Below are 26,569 nucleotides of genomic sequence, written 5' to 3' on the forward strand. Positions count from 1 at the left end.
TAAACTTAATAACTTTATCTCAAAAATTATTGTGTCCAACATAAATGTCAATCACGAAAATTTGAATATTGATTATCTAAAACTAGCAACATATACAAACATGCACAAATGAAGACCATGCTCTCAGGGCAAACAACAAAACAGACAATATTTGACAAACGAAACAACAAATAAAGTTATACATTTCCAACAAAAAGGTACAACGTAAAGTTGTAACTGGGTAGAGTAAAGGATAGAAACGAATCCTAACCTATCGAATTGTTCGTTCTGCCATATCCAAGATTCTGGGAATGATTTCCTGGTAACAACGACTGGAGAATCGATTGGACCAGAAGAAGCCGAAGTTCCAAATCCAGCCACCACGGGTTCTGGGGCCGAGTCCATCACGTCCATTGCAAATGCCGGCTCCATAAACGATTCCAATGGAGCATCGTACATATCTTGAAGGTCATGAATGAAAATTGGTACATAAAACTGTTCCTTAAGTACAAAAAATGTTCTAGAAAGGATAACAGATTCAAGAGGTGACAATACGAAAAGTTATGTACGGCTTAAAAAGCGTGTACGAGCATGAATCATGGAATAGACATTTTTTCTGATTGTCTATTCACTCAATCGCTAGCATAACTGATCTTCCGGCAAGTATTTATCTAGCTATCGATGAAGTTAGATGTTCGGCAATGGCAGTCCACAGTGGACCTTAGATCAAATTCATTACTGGATACAATATTGGCGAGTCTGCCTAAGTTTTTTGCATTCCTCCTAATGTTTGAAGAATAAACGGAGCAGAGGTGCCAGGTGTCCTGATTTTTCAAGATTTGTCTTGATTTTCGAGAGACCGTCCTGATTATTTAGATCGTCCTGATTTATCCAGATTTTTTTCAAAACGTTCTTTAAATGCACAAAATTGTCCTGATTTTCAGAAAAATATCCGTATTGGAATTGAATTTAAATTTAAATGATCAGAACATCGAACAAATCTGAAATGAAATAGTTTAACCCATTAACCGATGATTATCATTGGTTCAAATATTATTTTAATGGTGTTTATCTAAAGAAACTGCAAGCCAGCCGAGATTCTGCTTGCCTCAGTTGCATAAATTAAGGCGTCTTCAGTAACTGCGTTTCGCCATTATTTATGCAATTTAAGCAGAAAGGTGGTGTCCTGAAAAATCCCGACTTTTTCCTTCATGGTGTTCTAATTTTTTTCAAAACCACCTGGCAACCCTGAAACGGAAAACGAGTATTTGAAAAATTTCCATGAATGTAAAATTGAACCCGATCGGCGATCACCTGAAGAGAAAAGGGGTTATTCTGCAGCTCTAAATGAGCAAAGGGATATTCGATAGCCCTGAACGGACAAAAATGTATTCGAGAAATTTTGATAATATTGGTGTATAAAAATAAATGAGAACCATGTGGAAGAAAAGTTTCACTTGAGTTTTTAGCTGATTTCATATTACAAAAAATGGGAATCTTCTGCTGCAAATGTCGTGCAATCGTGCCGTCTAACCATTCTTTTAAGATTGAACGTTATTAATTCGAAACAACTTTTCTTTTATAGAAAAAACACCAACAAAACCAGATACGCCTACTACGATTTATGGATGCAACATACATTTGTTAAAAAAAAATCGAGCAACGTCGTTCATGCAACTTTTGTGTGCCCCATTCTTCAGCGATGTCACGCCTACCTTACGGTCTGGCTTCTGTCCCACAGCCAAGTTTCCGGAAATGATTTCCGAAGCTGAACTAGGGGTTTTGCACCGCCACTTTTTACAACAGCAAAGTTACCACTCAATTCAACCGATGGTGATCGAAAACTTAAACCAGGGCTAGAAAATCTTCCCAACGCTCCCGGAAAGTTGTAATATCTGTGTCGATCTAAGAAATAAACGGGCAAACGGTGTAGTGAGCTGTATAAGGTTGATAACTTTTATAAAAGGGATTTGTTTTTTCATTTTGAGCTGAAAATCGATGCTTCAAATCTCTCTCAAAACCTAGTTTTAAACAAATGTTTTTAATGCTTTTTAAATAAATGAATATCACAGAAACTAAAAAAAAAAATTATCACACACACACATCAATGAGGGCAAGTTCACTCGTGTTAGGAAAAAGGGGTAGAAATTTTGGCACTTGTAGCACATTTTGAAAATTTTACCATGTAAAAATGTTTTCAAGATCTTTGGGCGTTGTATTTTTTTCAGCACTGTTTCTATTTCAGCCGAGTGTGATAGAAATTTGCTATTTTTGCATCACAGCATGCGAAGAATTACAGCATGTTGTAGAAAAACTTGAAGGCCGTAGATCTTGATAATGATTTTGCATGGCAAAATTTTCAAAATGTGCTAAAAGTGTCAACATTTCTACCACTTTTTCCCAACACTAGTGAACTTGTACTGAGAAAGTGAGGAAAAAGTTTTTTTTTAATTTTTATTCTTAGTAGGCCTTTAAGTTTGAAGTAGAAGCACCAAAAGCTGAAAGATTTTGAATTAAAAAGAATTGAGATGGTGGATGAAGAAATGATCACAAGTTTTGCAGCCTGTTTTATTGCATGATTTTATGCGAATGATACAAGTAAAATGAAATCAGATTGTGCAATGTGATAGCAGAAAGAGATTTGTGCAGCAGTATTATTAAATTCTTTGGAGCATTATTCACAATTATTCCGATTATTCCCCCAAAGGTTCGACCGATCATAATGGTTGACTGAAGGGACTGCGTCAAAATTTTGACACACCATATGTGATGCGCTCCCGAAGCTAAAATCCGATGGCAAAGCATCAAGTTAAAAAAAAATTTCCACATTTTTATTTACATGTATAACATCCGAGATATATTGCAATCATCTTTCGAACCTGCAAATCGTGCATGTGTCCCAAATCCACGTTTCTGGAAATGATTTCCTGATTGTAACATCAACGGAAGAACCCTCATTAACGACAGTTTCCACTGCTGGTGCTGGTCCAATAGAGGCCGCTGCTGCTAAAACAAGGCCACCACCTCGTCTCAAAAACGGTGGAATGATTTCTTGAAAAAAAATAATAATTTGAAGGTTCAATAATAAGGAAGAATACATCTTATAGTAATGTTCATAGAAATAAACACATCAGTAATTCAAAGAACCGCAAAAGGTTTCAGTTTCAAAAATAGTATCCTCGAGGAATCCCAAATGTCATTACTTAGCGGCACCAAAGGCTAGTAAGTAAAAAATGATTATGAAAAATAATCAGCCGTTAAAGTTAAAGGACTTCTTTGAGTCTGCAAACAACAAAGTTATCAATACTGATGTTATGAAATCGCTTGGTACATCTTTGTACCTGAAAATGATCACATTTTCATATGTGATGAGAGAAATTAGAGAAACATGAACTATCAAAGAACGAAAGAACATAAGCCGTAAATATCATGAAAATTTCGAAAAAGATACAACGGCTCACCGACAGGACTTGACCCTGCAATCTCCGCTTCGGTACAACGGCGCGTTAGCCAATTCCACCACGGTGAACGTGATGGAACCGGCGAACACGAGCAATCGAGCTCTGCCGATCAACTGCTGGACCTTCTATCGAAACACCATGTATATCCCGCATGTGATCTTTCCCTCTATTGATCTCTCTTGTTTCTCTAACCCCCCCCATCGACTCGGGATTTTAGCCGAGCGAGCACATGGTCGATTGCTTCGGATTTGCCGCAACTTACGGTCAGATGAAGAAGCAATCAGTGCCGCTCAAGGTTCCGAGCAGACCAGTTACACAGGGAGGTGTTGCTCTGTTGAAATCAATACTGTGTAACTTAAGGTTGCCAGAATTTTTTCCACTCCCATCCGGGCCTAGCAATTCCGGGCATTTTTTAAAAAAAACCTGGCAAAATCCGGGCATGGATTTCAATATTTCAAATTCAAAAACCGGGCAATAACCGGGCAAAATTTAGGTGTTATTATATACCGTCAAACGGAGCATCATGCAACAGCGGGGTTAGATGCAACATTTATATAACACCATACTGAATAAATTTTTAATTTAATGTATTGTAATAAAGTTATCTTTTATTGATTACAAAATGATGATGACATAATTTCTCGCATCTTAAGCTAATTTTTTAAAGTTTTTCATTTTTATAAAAAACTTGAAAAATCGTGCGATAAATGTACAAATTTTAACATTTTTCGATGCCGAAAAAAACTTAACCCAGTATGACGGATTGGCTTGATAATATTACCTAAAAACTTTTTACTGGTTTCCTCATGCTATACCAACACTGTTTGTGGTAAAATATTTTTCGAACAATCACCCAATTTTTTTAAATTAATATTTTTATAATTCAGTTAGGTGTCTGGGGTAAAATGCAACGAAATGCAAATCAAAGAAACACCTTGTAAATCTCGTTTCCATGTGCTGGAATATGAATGTTTTGCATTATGCGTTTGTAAACATTGAAATTTCATTCATCCAAACATTGATTTTTGTGATTTCAGCTTTTAGAATTTTTCATAGTATTATTTAACCCCTAAATGTATGCAGCATCCTTATTTTCAGAAAAAAATGTGAAAATTAACTTTTGCAGACCAAAAAATTACTGCAATTGGTGTTTTCTTGCGTAATGGTCTTTAAGGCATCGCAAATATATGAAAAACTATACATTTTCATACGTGTTCATATGATTTTTCATTAAAACGAAGTTTGTTGCAAGTTACCCCATTTTCTAAAGAGAATGAAAATAGCATGTTTTTAGACAATTGAAAATAACTAAAGAAACCAATAATTTTTCTAACTACGCCAATTTGATGTCCCATCGTCCTTAAAACTTTTGATGCATAAAGGGTAGGATTAACTATGAACATAAGTTTTTTAGAAGCCATTGAAGTTGAAAAATGTTGCATGTTGCCTCAGTTGACGGTATAAAAGCAAAAAAAAAAAATGCAAAAAAAATTAAATTCATATTTTATTAATGTAATTGCAGACTACCAAAAACTTTTTGGAACACTTCAACATTTAAAGGTTTATAAAAGTAAATCAGCGAAATTATTTGAAACAACCGTTGAAAATGTCCATACCGTTAATTGATTTTGCTGAAACTTACTCAAAAACTTTGATTTTTTTTTTTTGGTTTCTTTGTGAAAATTGTGAAAAAATCCGGGCAATATCCGGACTTTGTTCACGATATCCGGGCAACCGGGCCGGACCGGACTTTCTCGAAATTTTGCATCAAATATCCGGGCAAACCCGGATAAAACCGGGCAATCTGGCAAGCTTAGTGTAACTGGTCTGCTCGGAACCTTGAGCGGCACTGATTGCTTCTTCATCTGACCGTAAGTTGCGGCAAATCCGAAGCAATCGACCATGTGCTCGCTCGGCTAAAATCCCGAGTCGATGGGGGGGGTTAGAGAAACAAGAGAGATCAATAGAGGGAAAGATCACATGCGGGATATACATGGTGTTTCGATAGAAGGTCCAGCAGTTGATCGGCAGAGCTCGATTGCTCGTGTTCGCCGGTTCCATCACGTTCACCGTGGTGGAATTGGCTAACGCGCCGTTGTACCGAAGCGGAGATTGCAGGTTCAAGTCCTGTCGGTGAGCCGTTGTATCTTTTTCGAAATTTTCATGATATTTACGGCTTATGTTCTTTCGTTCTTTGATAGTTCATGTTTCTCTAATTTCTCTCATCACATATGAAAATGTGAACAAAGTTATCCCAGATCCACGCTTCCGGAAAAGATTTCCTCACAACAACTTCAACTGGAGCGGTGGGTGAGCCGCCGGAAGCACCGAACCGTCTGGTACATCCGCATCTGAAACCACGGCAGCATCCGGTACGGCTACTCCTTCATCAAAAGAGACTTCGAGCGGGAAGAACAATGCTTGAAGATCGTATATTTTTTATTATTCATCAATCAATAGAAGGTATTTAACTAGAAATTTCAATAAGTAATCTTTTAAAAGATGAGTCCAAATCTTTGTCCACCGTTCACTGGAGCTTGAGGTAAATAGTCTCTGTCATAATTGGTCGGCTCCTTGCATAGCCAGTAGCTTTGACTTAGATTTTTAAGAGTTCAAGTCATCTGTAGAAATGATCGTCAGATCGAATTACGGTCATGGTATACATGTTCAAGTAACCATTAAAGATTTGCATTTGTTTAGCATTATATCTGCATTATAGATGCTAAATTAGGTATCTACATTATGTCAAGCACATATCAAATGCAGCTCTGAACTATAACATGACTTTAAGAGCCGATACTACTCTGTTAGATCAGATTTTTTCTCAGATTAAAACTTTCATCTCCTATGCTATCAAAAGCAAAAAAAGCTTAAATCTGAGGAAAAGAAGCTTGAAAACGAGATTCACGAGCAAAAGAGAACAAAGAGAATCAACTGCCCAATTCCCTTAAGTGAACTTTATGTACTCATTAATGAACTGCAAAAGCGCAAAAGCGATAAAAATGTACGTTGTATATGCCTTATTTTGCCCAATTCTCAAGTGTGAATTATTTGTACTCATCAACTTACTTGACAGTTGCAAAAGTGATTTATACGCACGTTAAACGGGACTTAAGTCACATAAAGGGCACAAAAGTGCTCAAAACGGGATTTACTGAGTCACAAAAAGTGCATTGAGGTGCTTTCAAAATCAAATCACCACATCACTTTTTAGTTTCAGTTAGAACAACATCTAGGCGTGGTCTAGTGGTAGCGTGTTCGATTCTCACCACGAAGGTCGGGGTTCGATCCCGAAGCCGGGCAAGTTTTTCTTTCAATAAGTAATTTGGTAATTTAGTGATATATGTAAAAAATATAGGAAAGAAGCAATTAAGCAATGAGTCGAGTTTGGAATCCGGTGCGTGGCATTTTTTTTTTTTTTTTTTGAAGGTGATATAAACCGATGCCTAGGATGCAGTTGAGATAGAGATAGATTTTTTGCTCATTTTACGATTTTTTTAAGTTGAATAAAAAGGCCGCTGGAAGCTGAATAGAAGATCATTAAGACTTGTTTTGGAACTTGAAAGTATCCATAAGAACTTAAATTTTGAGCTGAATAGAGCAAATTTCATATCAATGATGGGGCTGAGTAAGCGTTTTTGTTCCTGTTTTATGCGACTTTTGGTTGTTTGGGTTGCTGATAAACGATCTATCGATAAGGTTTTACTGACGGAAGGTATTGCATAGCTATTCGATCGCAAGTTTATCGTACTGTCAATCTGTACTGTCAAAAGTAAAAGCAACATTCGATAATATTTAAGTTGTTGTGGAAATATAACAGTTCGATAATAACACGATTACGCTCAAAACAATCTGGATAAACCGCTCCATTTAACGTTATTCCAGTGAGAATAAAAATCTGTGGAGCTTTCTATCCACTAGGTGACTAAAAATTTAGCAAGCGTTCTTGTTCCATATACATACTGGATGTTTGAGAAAGCAAAAAATTTAGAATTCAAATAATGGACCGTCTGATTGTTTCACATTAAAGTTCAATGATTAAACATTCGGCACAAAGATTGCGATTAGTCACAACCCAATGACATGGGCACATGCTGGATAAAACAGGTAACTTTCTGAATAGACTGAGTCGATTTGGGGTCAATTTGGAATTTCTCAAACCCTGGGGTCTTAAAAGCTTCGTCTTGGTCCAAAACTCATCCATGATTTTTGCAGAATTTTTAAGTAACGTTTAAATGAGTAAATTTGAACTTTCAGGTTTGAATGGGAAAATGGAATATTTTGTACTAAAAAATCAACATCGTTTCTGTTGATTTTTCAGTACAAAATATTCAATTTTCCCATACAAACCTAAAAGTTCAAATTTACTCATGTAAACGTTACTTAAAAATTCTGCAAAAAATCATGGATGAGTTTTGGACCAAGACGAAGCTTTTAAGACCCCAGGGTTTAGGAAATTCAAAAAAGACCCCAAATTGACTCAGTCTATTGCAGAAGTCAGCTTTTGAAACTCACCTTTCTGCCACCTTTGCCCACATCCAAGTTTCGGGAAAGGTTTTTCGCAGATGAATTTTAGGCTGAGGTGCGGCGACTACCTTAGCTTGACCCGGCAGAGAAAGTATTCCTGGACGCCTTCTTGCAATCCATTTGTTCGGGATTGGTTGAACTCGTGACAGGGGACGTGCTAGTTGACCACCTAGCATATTTACTGGGCGTGGAAGCCTTCCTGTAGTTATAGGGTGTCCCAATATGTCTAAGTATGATTTAAAATGACAGCATCTATTTACACAATTTAGGAGTCAATGCAATCTTTATGTTTTCGCCGAGTTCGAATCCTTCAACAATGGAGCAACTGAACAACCTTGACCTGGGCGACAATGTTGTTTTGCTCGCCCAAACACAACCGGATATGCAAAGCAAACTCAACGACCTCACTGAAAATTCCAAGGCAGCAGATCTCAAAGTCAATGCCCGAAAGACCAAGTCGATGGAGATCAACACAGGAAATCCCTTCAGTTTCATGGTAGCTGGGCAAAAAGTTAAGAAAGTGGAGTGCTTCCAGTATCTTGGTAGCCAGATAACACCTGATGGTTGTCCAAGAAAGACAATGAAACCCCGATCAGGTAATCCCGATTTGCATTTGCGAGTCTACGGAACATCTGACGCTCACGTCATATATCTCTACGAACGAAAATCCGAATCTTTAACTCAAACGTCAAATCCGTATTTCTTTACGGGTGTGAAAACATGGTGCACATATGGTGCAAAATCCATACAGATTAAATAAATTTTTCAAATTTTCTATTAAATATCTGGGAAAACTCGGATAAAACCGAGCAATCTGGCCACCTTACTTTTGACCCAATCTCACTTTGACGCGATAGACTGTGGTCAGAGAAGATCCCACTTTTTGGTCACATCCCAAACTGAAACAGTTTTCCTACTGGCGTAAGCACGCATGACTTTCCAGTACAAATTTTTGTCCACCGGACTAACTAACCTCAGCGAAATGTTGGGGAAAGTACATCATTTGTGCATGATGTTTTTGTGCATTTCCGGGCGAACGCTTCTCATTTTCACGAAAATTATGAAAACTGGAGCTCACGATACACATAGTTTTAAGTTGATCTGTAAACAACAACAAACAGGAGAAATCAGCTGTTTAAACATCATCCGGAATGACCAGGGTTATATCAAAATCATGCTTAGACATAATGGGACAACCTTAAGGCAGGAAAGCAAAACGTGGAAATTAAAAGATGTGTAATGTTAGAAAGTTGGTACTCATTTGATATTTTCTTCAGTTTATCTAAGGTCATTTGTTTTGAGCACATTTTTTGTACCTTGCAATGTGCCGCTGATAAATCTTCCAAACATTTTACAGCCGTTTATGAAACCAAAAACGATGATTTTGCAAAGTTGCCAAAATCGCTTAAATGACTCATACAAACAAAGATCAACTATTAAACATAAATTTTCCTAGGATTTTGAATCAAATCTGAGGTCCAACCTGGGAGTGTCCAACATTTGAACTGTGTTATTCAACACAAAATGCTTGAAATTCGATCTAATGCGTTAAAGCTGGCCAATCTGCTTATACAAAAATAAAGTAAAGCTACCGACACCAGAAATCTTGCGATAGGACACAATTGGTGGAGCAAACAATTAAACGTGAAGCCAAGAAAACCCAGTCAAGCCAAATGGTACGAATAAATACTACAAACCAGGGAATATGATCCCAAATCCAAGATTCAGGAAAATCTTTCCGTAAAACAACCCCATCAGATGAATCGCTTGTCTGTCCTCCGTCACTATCATTGAGAGTTGTTCTCTCGTTATCAGCAGGAGGTACTTGAGGTGCTTGAGGTCCTTGGGCTAAAGCTGTTTTCTTAAACATAATCGGAGGATCTGTTGATGTGAACCGAAAAATTTTCAATGACACTGATGAAAAGGTGATTTGTATTTTCATTTGAATGTTTGTGTTTTTATTTCGAATAAAAATCTCCTCACTTTTATCGATGAAATTTTTGCAGCTGTTTTTATGGCAATATATTGCTGATCCACTCTTTTTTTCTATTTCTGCGATAGCTGATTTGGGCTCCCGTAGGGTACCACTGTAAAAAAAATTACAGTATTCAAGAAAAAAATGAGCATTGTTCTACATAAGGATTATTTATCGACTGAAATTAAATCGGATGAACAAGCGGAAAACATTTAAAGATGATTTAATAAAAAGTTGTCAAACAAACATGTATACCAAATATTATTATCGGATTATCTATTGTTTATAAAACAAAAAATTGTGTTTGCCTTGAGCTTGGTCAATCAGCGGTCAAAATTACGGAAAAATGAATAATAAAAAAAACTGTTTGCGATGGGGTCAATCAGCGGACAAATTCACGAAAAAAAAACGCTGTAGTTGTTTAAATAAGTTTAGAGTTCGACGACACGGTAGCGATCATCATTGAATGTTGGATTTCGTGCTATGTTTTGCAGTCGGAGTTATCCGTATAAAGTTTAACTGAAAAGCGGTTAGCGTGTAGAAAACCGACAGATTTTATACTGATTTGACAGATCGCACAAGTTTCGCAGTTATGAGTGCGCAGTCCAATTTTTTGCGATGCGAATGGTATTATTTCCGATAATAGATCATTATCCGTACACAACTCCTTTTTTTAACTTCTCATATACGATTTCTTACATTTTAACGACAACATAATTGAATTCGACCAGCATATAAAGTATCAAAGACGCATTTATCGCATCAAAAATCTTCGTCATGCCAAATTCGTTAATTCTCAGGCTATGGAAATATGTGTTTTCAATAGTGTTCAATATTTTTTGTTTTATCTGGGATTTTAACGCTCGTAATTAATTCAATCTCAATGAATACTAAGAATAATAATATTTCATTCCGATGACTTCATGTTTTGTCCTCTCTTGCAAAATAATGATTTGAAGATTGATTCAAGAATTTACTTCTTAACTTTTCAATGAAATTAGTGAGTAAGAGTGAATTTTTTAACTGTGTTTACTGCTCCGGCTAGCCTACCGCACGGAAGGCTACCGTCGCTCGATTAGAAATTTTCCCAGTAACCGCAATAATTTTGGTAGCGTTGAATAGGGTTCAACATTTTTGTCATAACTAGCGACATTAGAATTTTTAGTAAAAAATCAAGACATTACTTCATCCAGTTTCTGTTTAGTTGTGGATTAAATTTCGAACTGATACACGGTACTAAGTAAAATTAGAAGGAAATACTTTAGTATGACAACTTTAAAGACACCAGAGCTAATAGGAAAATAGAGGAAGTAAAACCGAACCTAGTTAAATATAATTCAACGCACTCTGTAAAATCCTCCCAAATCCACGATTCCGGAAATTCTTTCCGAAACTCAACTTCGACTGAAGCCGGTGGATTTGGCTTCTGGGCGGAAGCCGCCTGAGCTGCTATTGGCACTGGGACGTTGAAAGCTAAGGGCACAAATGACATAATCGGATGATCTAAAATGTAAAAATGATACAATGAACGGTGAGATGATATCAACAATGTTGATAATATTCGTTCGTTAGCTTGAAAAAGTCTACAATTGTACGTGCTAAAATGTTTTCAATCAAACTTAAATGGGCATTGAGATTCAATTCGAAACCTACCAGTTTAGGAAAATAACCTCTTTTTCATCGATGAATCACACAAAAATCATTCCTACTGCGTTCTCGGATGCAACATAAATTAGAAAAAAAAAACAATCAGCGTTGTTCATGCAGATTTGGGTTTTTGATTCTTTAGTGAATCTTTCCCCCTTACCCCAGGTCCACGCTTCCGTCCCACAGCCAAGTTTCTGGGAACGATTTCCTCAACTGAGTTGGTTCTGCTTTGCTCTTCTGAGCAGCGAACTTACTGACCGTGACAACCGAAGATCGTAAAGCTAAACCTGGAGGACCGTCAAATTGCTCCAGCGCAATTGGCCTATAGTAATATCTGCGTCGATCTAGAGAATGGACGGTCAAACAGAAGTGGATGTGAGAAATGTTATGGCTTTTTTTCAATGTTTGACTTTTTTTTTAAGTTATTGAACATCAATGTGATTATCAATATTTTTTATAGAAATTTTTTTTTCAGTGCGTTTCGCGAGAGAATGCGCCTGAATTGCTGCAAAAATAGAAGTGTAAAAACATGAAAAGTCAAAGTGGGCTAAGAAGAACTTCAAGAGGAGAAAATTTATAGTATCACAGATTATTTTAAGAATATTTGATAGGGAATGACAAATGCCGGCAGTTTTTGACTACAAAATTTTTAACAATAACAAAGCCATAAAAATCTGCACAGATTTTTTTCTCCTGTTTTTTTTTTTTTTTGTTAAATTTCTACCCTTGAGCTGTTTTCAATATTTCTACCAGTGATTGAAATCCTCAACCATTTTCTCATCAGAGGCATTCAAAATACACACTTCGAGGCCTCGTATAGTAATACAGGAGACGATACATATACATTCATTCAAACCTCCCCCCATGAGGAGGATCTGCTCCGAGAGACACTATCCGTTCGCTGCTCAGAACGAACTCTCTCAACGTTCGGTCGCTACATGATGCATGAAGTAGACGAGGCACACATACTCATTTACGTTATTGAATTTGATGGACTCAAGCCGATAGCTGTGGTTGAGGAGAACATCTTCAACCTCGCCGCAAAGGTTCAGGCAACAACGACAACAACCGAACTTATTGCATTGCATAGGCCCGCAACGTATGGAGCAAGGAGAGGGGAGGAAAAGAAACGAAAAAACTAGCTGCCTGCGTGCGGTTGCTGTGCAATAATAGCAATAGCAGAAAAACCTCGGGTATTCGATGCAGGCACAAACGAGGAGACTCGGGTTTGCTCTGCCTTTTGAATTCGGTTCCCTCAAGAATGTAACAGGAGATGAGTGAGAGCCATTCGTTTGGTTTTTTGGATTCGCTGCCTCAAATGTATATTGCTTCTTGAAGGCGGGCCATGTGAGAGCGTATGCATCATCGGTTTTGTCGTTTTCGCTGCCTCAAAGCAACCTTTGCTTCCGAGTAAAGCGTTGAGCGAGAGATGGTTGATCAATTCATGCTCAGCAAAATTCAATCACTGATTTCTACGCAACAAGTTTTCTTAAACAAAACAATATTCATTTTAAAATAGTACCAAAATTTGGTTTTCACACACATCTTCAAACAAAAAACTACACATTAGAGTGCTCCAAATGACCCGACTTTTGAAATAGTAATGCGCTCCAGACTAAAATTGATCCTAGGCCTAGTACAAGATCTCATGCCAAATTTGGGCCAGATCGGATCACTGGAGGGGGTCGCTCAACGTGCCTGAAGTTTGTATGGGATTTTGCGACATTTTGTTCAGGAGAAACATGAAAAACCAGTTTTTCACTGATAAATTTGGTCCTCTGTGGACGATTTCTTTTAAATACGGGTTTTCTTAAAGTCTAAACTATGACCATTAATGACCAATATTTCATCCAAAGACTGCATTTCGACTCGAGAGAAAATAAAAAGTCATAAGGCTTCAAAAGTGGGCTAACTTTTTTAAGGGTGATATTCATTACTGTTAATGCTGCGTCAAAATGTTCGACGCGGTGCCTCATTAACATTGATGAATATCACCCTTAAAAATTTAGGCCATCCTTTTAAAGCTAAATAACTTTTTAACCTCAACTCTAATCGAAATGTGGTCTTAGGATTAAATATGTGTCATAGTTTAAGCTTTAAGAAAAACCGTATTCCGAAAAAAAATCGACCGAAGGGAACCAAAGTTATTGATAAAATCCCATACAAACTTCAGGCTCGTTGAGAGACCCCTTCTTGTGATCCGATCTGGCCCAGATTTTGAATAAGAACTTGTACAAGGCATAGGATAAATTTAAGCCTGCAGCGTATAGATTTCACAAGTTTGAAATTTCCCATACCAATTTGGGGCTATCTACTACTCATGAATGAACGAAACAAGGAACATTTAAGATGAATAAAATTGAAAAAAAAGACATTGCAAAGTATGCCCAGTACACCACCTGTCGAACGTAAAATTATCCCAAATCCAAGATTCGGGAAAAGTTTTCCTCATGTTGACAACTACTGTTTTGGAAGGTTTGCTCGGGGTTATAACCTTCTTGAAGCTCGATGCTCTTGTTCTCTCACGGATATCCATCCCAATCGGTCCCGAAAAGCTCCGAAAACTGTAGGAAACCCTTGATCCTCGAGGATGAGGATAGAGACCTTTAACAATATTAATCGTTTATTCAATATTGTTTTTCAATGTTTTTTTAAAAGATATATCGTCATAAAAGTATCATATAAAAACATAGATATTCATATTTTGTACAAGTTTAGTGTTAAAGATTTTTTGTGAAGATCCTAAAAAAAAGCAACACGCTTTACGCCCATTTGGCTGTAATGCATCGATTTCGTTCGTAGCTCGAAACTTTAACAAGATGACGACACTCTCAAAAATTAATAGTTACTGATTTTTATCAGGACCGAATCCGAGTTTGTGCTGAAGAAAAGTAAAAAACTAAAAAAAATTTGATGTCTTGAAGTCACTTAAATTCCTGACTTCTTTTCGTACTTCCAAAAAAGACTGATCAAAATGAGGATATGAGGGAGGTTGGTGTAGGTACAAGAGTTAAGTCGCCATGGCTTTGTGATTCATCTTATTTTAATTTTGAACTCAGAAGGAAATCGAAAAGGTAAATTTGGCGCCCAACGAGGGGCCAGGCCGTCTTTTCCTGTAGGCCCGAATCACTAGTTGTGCAGTGCGTAAAACTAGGGCGATTACGGTTAAAAAATAGTCGAAAATTATCCTTCAGAAAAATAAAATCTTACCACCTGTTGAATTCTATTCCTATTCTTTGAGTTTCAACGTCAATCAAACCGATTATTACTTTATTTACTCAGCAAACTGAAACATGAATATAATGCTCGAAAGCCCACTGCCCAGCAATGAAATTTAAACTCAAATGAAAATTAAAACATATAAGATAGAAAACATGCACTTCAAAAACGACACCTACAAGACAATAGCTAAACAGATATTTGATAAACAAAACAACAAATAACGTTGATCATTTCAGGCAGATAGAAAAGGGTCCAATTTTCCAAAAGGCGATATCTCTGGATTGAAGTGATGATGTTATTAGCCTTTAGAACATTGCATGCCACAGAAAAAAACGTACAAACGAGAACGAAATTCTAGAGATTCTAACTTATCAATTTTTTCGTGCTGCCAAATCCATGACTCTGGGAAAGATTTCCGGGTAACGACTGCTGGAGCGGATGCACCAGCAGAGGATGCCGAAGCTTCAGCCATCACAGGGGACGAGTCCACAACGTCCATTGCGAGAGCTTGTACAGGCATGATCGAATCCAATTCATCGTAGTAAACATTGAAATCTTGAATAAAAATCAAATGTTTCGGTTTCCTCGTTCACTAGCACGGTAGAACGAATTTGTTGTTACTGTTTGCCTGGAAATTGACTAATATGGCTAAACCAACAAGTTTTTCTATTGTTATGAATAAATATAACTCTCGTTTATAATTGTTAGATATTAGATACAGAGATAATTACTTTAATCTTTACGCGTCCAGAGATAAACATACCTTAAACGATCAATTTAAAATTATTTAAACGTTTGGATCAATGAAACTTTTGATAAGGCGGTTATATCACCGTATTGATAGTTTTCAATTATTGTGGATGAATGAAGAAGAGCCAATCAATCACCTTCTAAATACCTGAAATGAGCTTTTTTTTCTTTAATTTGATTCAGAAGTTAAAGGTTTCACATTGAATCATTTTCATGCAACAAAATATATTCAAGAGAAATAGATCGAATCCTAACCTATCGAAATGTTCATCTTGCCATATCCAAGACTCTGGGAAAGTTTTCCGAGTAACGACTGTTGGAGAAGCGATTGGGCCAGGAGCAGCCGTACCTCCAACAATTAACGGCCTGAAGGCGCTGTGGGCCACTGGAGCATCTGGCGTAGCCATCATGAACACTGGCAATGGAGACCCAACCCAGCTGTTGTAAGAGATAAAACCTTGAACGGAAATACTTTTTATTAAGTTTGAATAAAAAAAAACGCTTGCTACAAGGTCCTAGCTATCATAGATAATTTTTATCACTGTCGTACAATTTGAGGTCTCAAAATTCAATAGTTCTCATTGGTGTATTTTTTTATTAACAGTTTCCTATCAGCGCGCACGAAAAGCGAGCGAAGGCAACCCATGAATATTGTCAGTTTTAAAAAGTGTTCACGAATAGTCCTAGAGGGTGTCCCATTAGGTATGTCTAAGCACGAGTTTGATACAATCCTACTAATTTCGGATGACGTTTATATAGCTGACTTCTGCAAGGTGTTGTTGTTTACAGTTCAACTTAAAACTCTGTGTATCGTGACCTTCACTTTGAATAATTTCTGGGGAAATCAGAATTATTTCCCCGGAAAACCGCAAAAATATCGTGCACAAATGGTTCACTATCCCCATCATTTCGCTGAGTCTGTTGGTGAAAATGAAGGAAGTATGCATTGGAGCGGTCCGAAATGTGATTCAGAAGTATAGAAAGGAATGCAGCTGATGGATGGAATGGTAAAGAAAAATGTGGGCCAAAAACCGTGTCCGGTGGACAAAACTTTGGACCGGAAAGCCATGCGTGCTTACGCCAGTAGAAAGATTGCCTCAGTTCGGGAGGTGGCAAAAAAGTGGGATCCTCTCTCCACACCGAAAAGTGTTCCAAGGTAAGATTGGGTCTAAGGACATATGAAAATCAGAAGAAGCCGAGTTAAAAACAAGCAGTTTCCAAATTAAGAGCTCAGACATTAATCGGTGTGCGTTATCATCGAAATAGAAACCTAATGCAAGTTTGGTTACAAACATTCGACTGCAACGATATACAATCCGTGTGGAGCATATCTCTCAGAATTTAAGCTTTTTTTAAGATTTAAGCATTTTTCTTCAGATTTAAGCTTTCATCATACTCTCAAGACAAAAAAAAAAGCTTAAATCTGAGGAAAAGAAGCTTAAAAACAAGAATTACTAACACTTTGCAAATAGATGTTGGTCACAGGATACATAGACAAATCCTGTATCATTTCAGGTTCGTGGCCTAGACATAATGGTATATTATATATTCACCGCTGGTAGTGTTCGTGACATACTGCTAGATGTTTCAACAATCACTTTTCAATTTTGGAAAAACCAACCTCAAAAACGATCGTTCTTGTAGGCCGGCCTTTGGCACTGAAAGTTATTTAGTCTATTTTTCCCTGTCTCATCCGTACACCTCTAGCAGGTGTACGTGGAAAAGGTCAAAAACAACTCTATTCTAATAGATTGTTGTAGTCAAAACATCAAACAGATTTTTTTCTGGTTGAAGACAAATCAGCAACGAAGTCTGGTCAATTTGATTTTTGGTGTGTATACGGATGTGTAATATACCTACGGTTCGAAAGATCTTGACGAGATAATGGGTCCCAAGAAAATCTATCTTGGGAGAATGAATCTTATAAATTGAAGAAATTGTTTGAGGAAAATAGTGGTAAAAATCTTCAGCTAGAGGACCAACTACCAAATCTTGTCGACGTTCAGAGTGTTCTGAAAGTCAGCTTTATTCTGATCTTATACCGCAAACAAGTCCATTGACTTAAACTTAAGAAATGAAAGCACCAAAAGCTGAAAGTTTATGCACCGACAGAAACATGATAGAGTATTAGGTATAGAATAACCATTTTATATAGCCTGTTTCACTATAGTTCTTCGAAAAAAAAAGGTGCAAGAAAAAAGATGTGATGTTGTGCGGATATGATGGCTGAAATAAAAATTTGTGCAAAATGTGAGAAAATTCCTTGGAGCGTTATTCACAATCATTCCCAGAAAAGTTTTGTCCGCTCGGAAAGAGACAGCCTCCAATTAGACTGTCTCAGAATTGTTAAATCGCCACACCAGACCGTTGTTGTGTCTTCGAAGCTGTAATCCAATTGAAAGCGTTTAACCTATCGTTTTGTTTCACTTTGTTATAAACAATTTATGTTGCCAACATCAACCGAACCTGCAAATCATACTGGTGTCCCAAATCCACGTTTCGGGAAAGGATTTCCGAATTGTTACATCTACGGAAGAGTCCAGATTATCGTCAGCGCTCGCTGCTATAGCTGGCACGGCTGGTCCAACAGGGGCCGCTGCTGCTAAAACTTGGACACCACCACCACCACGTCTCAAGAATGGTTGAATAATGTCTTGGAAAAAATAATCAATGTCGTTGCAAATGATGAATCAATTTTTTTCCAATGAAAGAATATGTCTACTAAGATACATTCAACAGGAAATATCTATATGTTTTTCGGAATATTAAAAAAATGGAAGGAAGCGTTGAAGAAAATAACGTTTCGGATTGAATGATTGCAGTCTCCCTTCACGTGTTACCAAGCAGCTCCGAAAGCTCGAATGTTAAGATTTTAACAAATGGAAGATATCAACCAGATGAGTTTACGTAATGCTTCGAACCTGCAAATCATGAAGTTGTCCCAGATCCATGCTTCCGGGAAAGATTTCCTCACAACAACGTCTACAGGTGCGTTGGAACCGCCGGAAGCACCGGCGCCGTCAGGTACGTCAGCATCTAAAACTACCGCAGCTTCCGGTACAGCTCCCCCGAAATCGATTTCGAGCGGGAAAAATAATGCTTGAAGATCGTAGAGTTTTGATTATTTACTACCACTCATCTTAGAATTCAATCATTCAACAATTTATGCACAGAGAAATATATCCTCGAAAAAATATTTCCACATTTCTTTCTATATTTTTTATGCTCGTTTGAAACTACCGAATTAAGGTAACAATATATTTAGTATAATGGTCAAGGTGTTGTCCGAGATCCGTAAAAAAGTACTGTACTCAAACTGTGATTTAGGTCGTTGTCAACACAGAATTCAAATATTTTGGTCATTTCCTGAAATCACTGGACATAAGATGAGCAAGTAATCACACAAACTACTCACTCTCAAAGGTGGGGTATGTAGAATGCATTTGAAAAAAAAAACACATTCGAAAGGGTGTCCCACATCATCTTGCATCACGAAAAATTCTTGTATTCTCCTAAAAATTTGATAGCTTAGAGAGTATTTTTGCACTTGTTATTGCTGTCAGTTTTTCGAAAACATTCGAATAAAAAACTTCACCCGGAGACACGTCGCAAAGGGATTCTGTCTGAACCATGATGAATCTAGTAAGGTGGTCTCACTTTGGCAAAAAATTGACGAGGGTTGGGGCCGAAACGCAGCCGAAATTTGACAGCTTACTGTTGGCTGGGTGCTGGCTGGCTGGGATGCCAGATGCTCTGATTTTTTGTAAAACACGGAGTTTTGCCAATTGGCAATTCAGCTGAACAAGCTCGCCATTAGGAGGAGAAGAAGAAGAAGAGTTTTGCCAATCATTAAGATATTGCTTAGACAAAGATTTCGCTTTGATTTTTGCAAATATAATCCATAGAAGCGAAAAAATTCTTCGGGCTGAGTTCCAGGCTGGTAAGCAAAGCTGGAAGACGTTGGACCAATAGACGTGAGTAACATTAATTATCCATTACTTATAACAGATTTATGCTTATTCAACAATATGTAACCCCAAGAGCTGTCTTGAAGCAGCAGAAAGTCATCGAATCGGATGGTAACATGGCGAGGTATGACATTCCATCGTCCGAGAAGCGGCTGGCCTTCCTGTAGGAACCTCTGATCTTCATCTATAACAGCTACTTTATGAGGACCCCCGTCTGTTGCCATCGCTGCTCGAGAAGATCCAATCGAGTAATCCGGATCTGATGGGTATCATTTGGGAAAACCAGATGGAGTTTTTGGCCCTTTTGAACGAGGAAACCGATGAGCTGAAGGATGGTGGAGGGAGCGGCGTAAATGGGGGCAGTGTCGTAGCGCATGATTTAGCCTCGACTGCCATTTCGATTAAGAACACCCTGAATCCGACCTTGATGCCATCGATCGGACAAGCAACATCCGGTTTAGGATTATGGTTGTTTAGTCCACCCTTAAAAGATCCTTCCTGTTATCACGTTAAATCCCAGCTATTTCGGAGCATCCGAAAAGTGCGGAGTGTATTGTAAATTGAGATACAAAAATTGTTCCGAATAAAAAGAATTCATTGAATTTCAAAATAATTTCTTTATTTCCGGAAGTCTAGATTGAATAAAATAAAAGAAATTTAAACCCAATTTGATTTTAAATCTTTTGATCATTGGTCCATATTACATGCATAGTCATACATAGACTTTTTCCCAAATTTCTCTGATTTTGTATCTCAAACACCTGGCATCCATGGACCCCCTTTTTCGTAAACACACCAGCCAACTGTCAAAACTTTTTTCAATGTGGCTGAACATAAGATTTTGCATGTGAGACCATCATACTACACAGTAAATTTTGCCTCGATTTCCAGCAAAAAAATTGCTGAAAAGGTTCAGCAATCCAAAATTTTGCTGGAAACAAACAATCAGTTTTCCAATTGCTGGATTTTCCAGCATTCGATTGTAGTCTTGTCATTTTTGCTGAAAAATCAGTAATCGGTTGCAATTGCTGGACTTTCCAGGAATTGATCTAGTTTGCTGGAAAACCGGCAATCGAGTTGTCAAATTTTAATCTGTTTGTTTTCTTACGCTGAAGCAAGGTGAGACTCTATTTTACGAATTTTGGTCGGATTAATATAATCATTTTTATTTTTCTCTATATTCTAGCAAACCAGGCATCAAGTCAAAGGTGAGTTTTTATTGGACAGGTTATTCCACGTTATTTCATAAAAGATACTAATCAAAACTTTTTTTTACAGGTGGCGGATGATCAACACTTTGGCACAAAGCTGCCACCCCAGAGCCGATGTTAGAAAATTGTATAGAATGGTGTTTCTCGAAATAAATCTCAATATTCTCAAATCTCAATATTCTCAATTTAGTTTTGAATTGAAATATAAATTTGATACGGTTGGTTGTGTTGAAAGAAAAAGCTGGTTTCCAGCAATCTGGATTGCTGATTTTTCAGCAATTTGAATTGCTGGAAACCAGCATTAACGTTCAACGCTCGAACCACATTTTTTTTATTCGTAAGAGCGAACGGCTCTCCGTAAGAGCGAACGGCTCTCCGGCTATTGTATTTTGCACTCTACTTTGGGCTCAGCAGTTAGGATTTTCAACCAGTGTTGAGCGGCGTACACTGGCTCATTTTCGAACCGCGGTTCTTTTTTTAAGAGCCATGGTTCGCTCGTTCTTTTTCAAGAATCGATTTAAATGAGCGGCTCTTCAACATATGGGCATCACTACTGAAGAGCATACTAGCATTCAAGACAGTTGTGTGCCAGTTCCGAGAGAACATCGAAAACAGGTCATTCAGGATTTCACGATGACAGATGAGGGAGAGGGACGGCACCGGGTTGGTGTGGTGCCTAACCCGGGTAAGAGCATCAAGAAGTTGTGTCCAACGTTAGAGAATTAAAGGTTGTCGAGTTCAAGGCAACAAGTAAGGTTCCGTTGGTGAAGTTCAGGAGAAGTAATGACAAGTTACGTAGCCTACAACTTCATAAAGAGCAAACGGGTGCGACTGTAGACGCGTATGTTGCAGAGAAGTATTGGGCCTAACATGACCAAACGGCATGCTCGATGTCGTGGTAACCTTGGCCACAGAGTATCGCGTTTAAGGACTAATGATTGGACATGAGACGGGAAAATATACGAATAACATCGGCTTACCCTTCGGATAATCGAGTTAAGCCACCGACCCAACTAATCCTCGTTCCATCTGCGCTGCCAGTTGACAATAAAGTTTCTCCAAGGCTAGAAGTAAAATTCGTTAAAGACGATTTCACGCTGCTAAATGTTGCTTTCCATCGCACCCACCTTTGCAAGGGAATCTGCCCTCTCATTGTCTAATATCCAGCAATGTAAGGGAATCCAGACCAAGGTGATGGAAAAGCAACGTCTTGAGAAAGTGGTCAATATATCTTGTATTTTTTATAGGAAATACGGCGTGAGATTTCCTGGTCCATAAAGGGTGATAAGGTCAAAATTTGGTCGATATCAACTTGACGTATTTCTTTCAATTTTGCATTTAAAAAACCTGAACACCCCTCATTTTGAAGGTGTGAGTGTGTAGAATGTTGCTCCTATTTTGATTTTGGAATTCACTCTTCAGTTGTCAAAATGCCGTCCAAGGAAGAAGAGCAGCGTGTCAAAATTTTGCTCGCGCATCGCGAAAATCCGAGCTACTCGCACGCAAAGCTGGCAAAATCGTTGCCAAATCAACCGTTACAAATGTAATTAAAGTGTTTGGCGAACGTTTGTCGACAGCCAGGAAGTCTGGATCGGGGGGAAATCGAAAACCGGAAGCCGCTGAGACGACAAAGAGAGTTTCCGGTAGTTTTAAGCGAAACCCTAACCTCTCTCTCCGAGATGCCTGGGTGTAAGCTGGGTGTATCGTCTACAACCGTGCATCGAGCCAAAAAACGAGCCGGACTATCGACTTACAAGAAGGTAGTGACTCCAAATCGCGATGATAAACAAAATACGACGGTCAAAGCGCGATCCCGGAGGCTGTACACGACGATGCTGACGAAGTTTGGCTGCGTGGTAATTGACGACGAAACCTACGCCAAAGCCGACTACAAGCAGCTTCCGGGACAGGAGTATTATACGGCAAAAGGAAGGGGAAAGGTAGCAGATATTTTTAAGCACATGAAACTGTCAAAGTTCGCGAAGAAATATCTGGTTTTGCAAGCCATCTGTATCTGTGGCTTGAAAAGCAGCATTTTCATAGCTTCCGGGACTGTCAACCAAGAAATTTACGTGAAAGAGTGTTTGAATAAACGTCTGCTGCCTTTCCTGAAGAAACACGGTTGTTCCGTACTGTTTTGGCCTGATTTGGCACCTTGCCATTACGGTAAAAAGGCCATGAAGTGGTACGCCGCTAACAACGTGCAGGTGGTTCCCAAGGACAAGAACCTTCTCAACACGCCAGAGTTCCGCCCAATTGAGAAATACTGAGCTATTGTCAAGCGGAACATTAAGAAGACCTAAAAAACTGCTAAGGACGAGCAGCAGTTCAAGGCAAACTGGCTTTCTGTGGCGAAGAAGGTGGACAAGGTGGCTGTACAAAATCTGATGGCAGGGGTTAAGCGTAAGGCCCAGCAATTTGGATTTGGAAAAGCGGAAGTCTAACTGAATATTTTTCCTGAATTTTATACTAACTAAACTTGAAAAAGAAATTTAATTTGATTTTTTAAATAAACGATTTCACCGATTTACACGCGTTTTCACTTGACCAAATTTTGACCGTATCACCCTTTAACATCATTTTAATAATTGTTAATGAGCTATTTGGAACTGAATTTTACTCACCGACAACGAAACATAATCTTAAAAATTTACATAAAACTAGCGATGTAAAAAAATAAACATACACTAATGAAAACATTTTTCTCGGGACAATGACAAAACTGACAAAACAAACGAGATTTGATAAACGAAACTACATATAACATTACACTTTTAGTAAAACAGATAATTTGTTGGAAGAAAGCTAGAAAAATCCATTTTTCACAAATGGTAATATCTCTGGATTGAAAACGTTTCTGATTTTTTTGTAATGAGAATAATTTATTCATTTGAACCCCGCCCTTGGTATGAGTATTTGAACCTGTTTTCCACATCCAAAGATATTGCTTGGTAAAATTGACTTTAAGAGCCCTTTCCATGTAGAAAAATTTACAAGTCATAGAAACAAATCTTGCGTAAGCTTTCATTTCGTCGCACGAAAGAATTCACAGAAAAATGCTGAAAAATTCATCAAAACAACTTTAAAATTTGTATTTCACATATAGCAAATGTTGTCCAGGCTACAAATATTCTAAATGGAAAGAAGTTGCGACTAGTTTATGACAGATTTTGCATTTTTTTCGTAATAAAACTGTTTGTTTACATTTTATTTCATACGACATAATGAAAGCTCACGCGAGAAATAACTGGTTCTAACCTATCGAAATGATCATTCTCCCATAACCAAGATTCTGGGAATGATTTCCGGGTCACGATCGGAGCGGGTTGGATTGGGTTAGAAGAAGCCGGAGCTCCACGTATCCCGCCCATTAGGATTGGGTACTTTGGGACCATTCCGTTAACAGGACGACGCCTCATGAACATTGGCATCTGATGACTGTAGTGGATGTGATGACCTTAAATAAAATTAATTGAGGAAAATCGAATATTGCACCTACAGATCAAATATTGTTTATACCAGAATCAGAACAGATATAAGCATCCCCATATCTAGCAGAAGATGTTTTGTCTCTTTTATAATGAAATAATCGAAAAAATATAACGTTAGTTTGAATTTTTCCCAGCAGAGGTTAATCTCATAGAAATCTATAGTCTTCTCTAAACCGTCCACTTTTGGTATAATTCGATTGAATCCCTAATTTGAAGTTATTTTTTTTTCTCCCAGTATCAGTAAGATATGCCCTTCTAAGAAAATTGTCATTTTCGGTCGAACCTGCAAATCGTGTTTGTGTCCCAAATCCAGGTTTCCGGAAATGATTTCCTAACTGTCACGTCATCGCCGGAAGAATCCGAACTGTCAGAAACGGTCATTTCAGTAAAGGCCACTGCGGCGCGTGTAGAAGTCACTAGAATTCCTTCGTCGAATTCAAAAGCTGGTAGAAATACTGCTTGGGAAAAGAGTGGTCAGTTTCAGATTGAAAAAGTATGAAAAAAGTATGAATGAAATGTCCTAGCAGATCCTCAACTTATATCTATAAAATATAATTTTTATAAATCCCTTAAATAAATTAGGCCAATGAAGTTAATCTAACGAATGAACGTTTGTAGTTCACTTTTAAAATCCACAAAGTGACTACGCGGCGCTAAAAGCTCGTTTGTTAGAGTGATAGATATACAGATAAGAACTTTAGAAAATTAGACAATCATCGAACCTGCAAACCATGCAGCTGTCCCAGATCCAGGCTTCCGGGAAAGATTTTCGCACGACGACGTCAACCGGAACGCCGTTGGAAGCGCCGGAATCGGCAGATGCAACGTCTACTAAATCAACTGCAGCCTCTAATTGCGGTACAGCTCCACCGGCGGCACCCACGGCAAAATTAACCGCGAAAAAGATTTCTTGAAGATTTTTAGTGTTATTTGTAACGAATGAGAATTTTGAGGAAATTTTATGTAGTAACCTACACTATAATCTCGTAGATATTCTCACAAAGAGTTTAAAAACTTTTTTTTCAATAATCTCTTAATTATTCGACAGCAATGCCAATTATATTTCTTATTTTATGCAGCAAAAAAAATTTAATTTTAATTCTAGATCTAAATGGGAAATCTAAATTTAAAACTGAATAATAAAACTGAATCTGAATTCTGAATCTGAATTCTGAATCTGAATTCTGAATCTGAATTCTGAATCTGAATTCTGAATCTGAATTCTAAATCTGAATTCTGAATCTGAATTCTGAATCTGAATCTGAATTCTAAATCTGAATTCTGAATCTGAATTCTGAATCTGAATTCTGAATCTGAATTCTGAATCTGAATTCTGAATCTGAATTCTGAATCTGAATTCTGAATCTGAATTCTGAATCTGAATTCTGAATCTGAATTCTGAATCTGAATTCTGAATCTGAATTCTGAATCTGAATTCTGAATCTGAATTCTGAATCTGAATTCTGAATCTGAATTCTGAATCTGAATTCTGAATCTGAATTCTGAATCTGAATTCTGAATCTGAATTCTGAATCTGAATTCTGAATCTGAATTCTGAATCTGAATTCTGAATCTGAATTCTGAATCCGAATTCTGAATCTGAATTCTGAATCTGAATTCTGAATCTGAATTCTGAATCTGAATTCTGAATCTGAATTCTGAATCTGAATTCTGAATCTGAATTCTGAATCTGAATTCTGAATCTGAATTCTAAATCTGAATTCTGAATCTGAATTCTGAATCTGAATTCTGAATCTGAATTCTGAATCTGAATTCTGAATCTGAATTCTGAATCTGAATTCTGAATCTGAATTCTGAATCTGAATTCTGAATCTGAATTCTGAATCTGAATTCTGAATCTGAATTCTGAATCTGAATTCTGAATCTGAATTCTGAATCTGAATTCTGAATCTGAATTCTGAATCTGAATTCTGAATCTGAATTCTGAATCTGAATTCTGAATCTGAATTCTGAATCTGAATTCTGAATTTGAATTCTGATTCTGAATTCTGAATCTGAATTCTGAATCTGAATTCTGAATCTGAATTCTGAATCTGAATTCTGAATCTGAATTCTGAATCTGAATTCTGAATCTGAATTCTGAATCTGAATTCTGAATCTGAATTCTGAATCTGAATTCTGAATCTGAATTCTGAATCTGAATTCTGAATCTGAATTCTGAATCTGAATTCTGAATCTGAATTCTGAATCTGAATTCTGAATCTGAATTCTGAATCTGAATTCTGAATCTGAATTCTGAATCTGAATTCTGAATCTGAATTCTGAATCTGAATTCTGAATCTGAATTCTGAATCTGAATTCTGAATCTGAATTCTGA

General features: G+C 37.5%; 1 protein-coding gene across 28 annotated transcripts in view; it reads right to left on the reverse strand.

The window, feature by feature from the left end:
* LOC129748741 (thioester-containing protein 1 allele R1-like) overlaps positions 1–26,569 on the reverse strand; it is a 160,300-nt gene that overhangs the window by 34,840 nt on the left and 98,891 nt on the right. Inside the window, exon 8 of one of the 28 annotated variants that reach the window (XM_055743452.1) lies at positions 251–440. The exons of 15 other annotated variants lie outside the window; for them this stretch is intronic. In XM_055743452.1, coding sequence (XP_055599427.1) covers positions 251–440 — 190 coding nt within the window. Of the gene's footprint in view, positions 1–250; positions 441–1,694; positions 1,885–2,858; positions 3,031–7,955; positions 8,167–9,664; positions 9,849–11,288; positions 11,446–11,749; positions 11,934–15,179; positions 15,367–15,816; positions 16,019–18,027; positions 18,215–18,482; positions 18,661–23,998; positions 24,198–24,953; positions 25,141–26,569 lie in introns of all 28 variants that reach the window. 12 more of the 28 variants (XM_055743454.1, XM_055743462.1, XM_055743446.1 and 9 more) reach the window with 12 other exon arrangements.

The sequence above is a fragment of the Uranotaenia lowii genome, chromosome 2 (genome assembly GCF_029784155.1).
Source record: "Uranotaenia lowii strain MFRU-FL chromosome 2, ASM2978415v1, whole genome shotgun sequence".
Taxonomy (NCBI): domain Eukaryota; kingdom Metazoa; phylum Arthropoda; class Insecta; order Diptera; family Culicidae; genus Uranotaenia; species Uranotaenia lowii.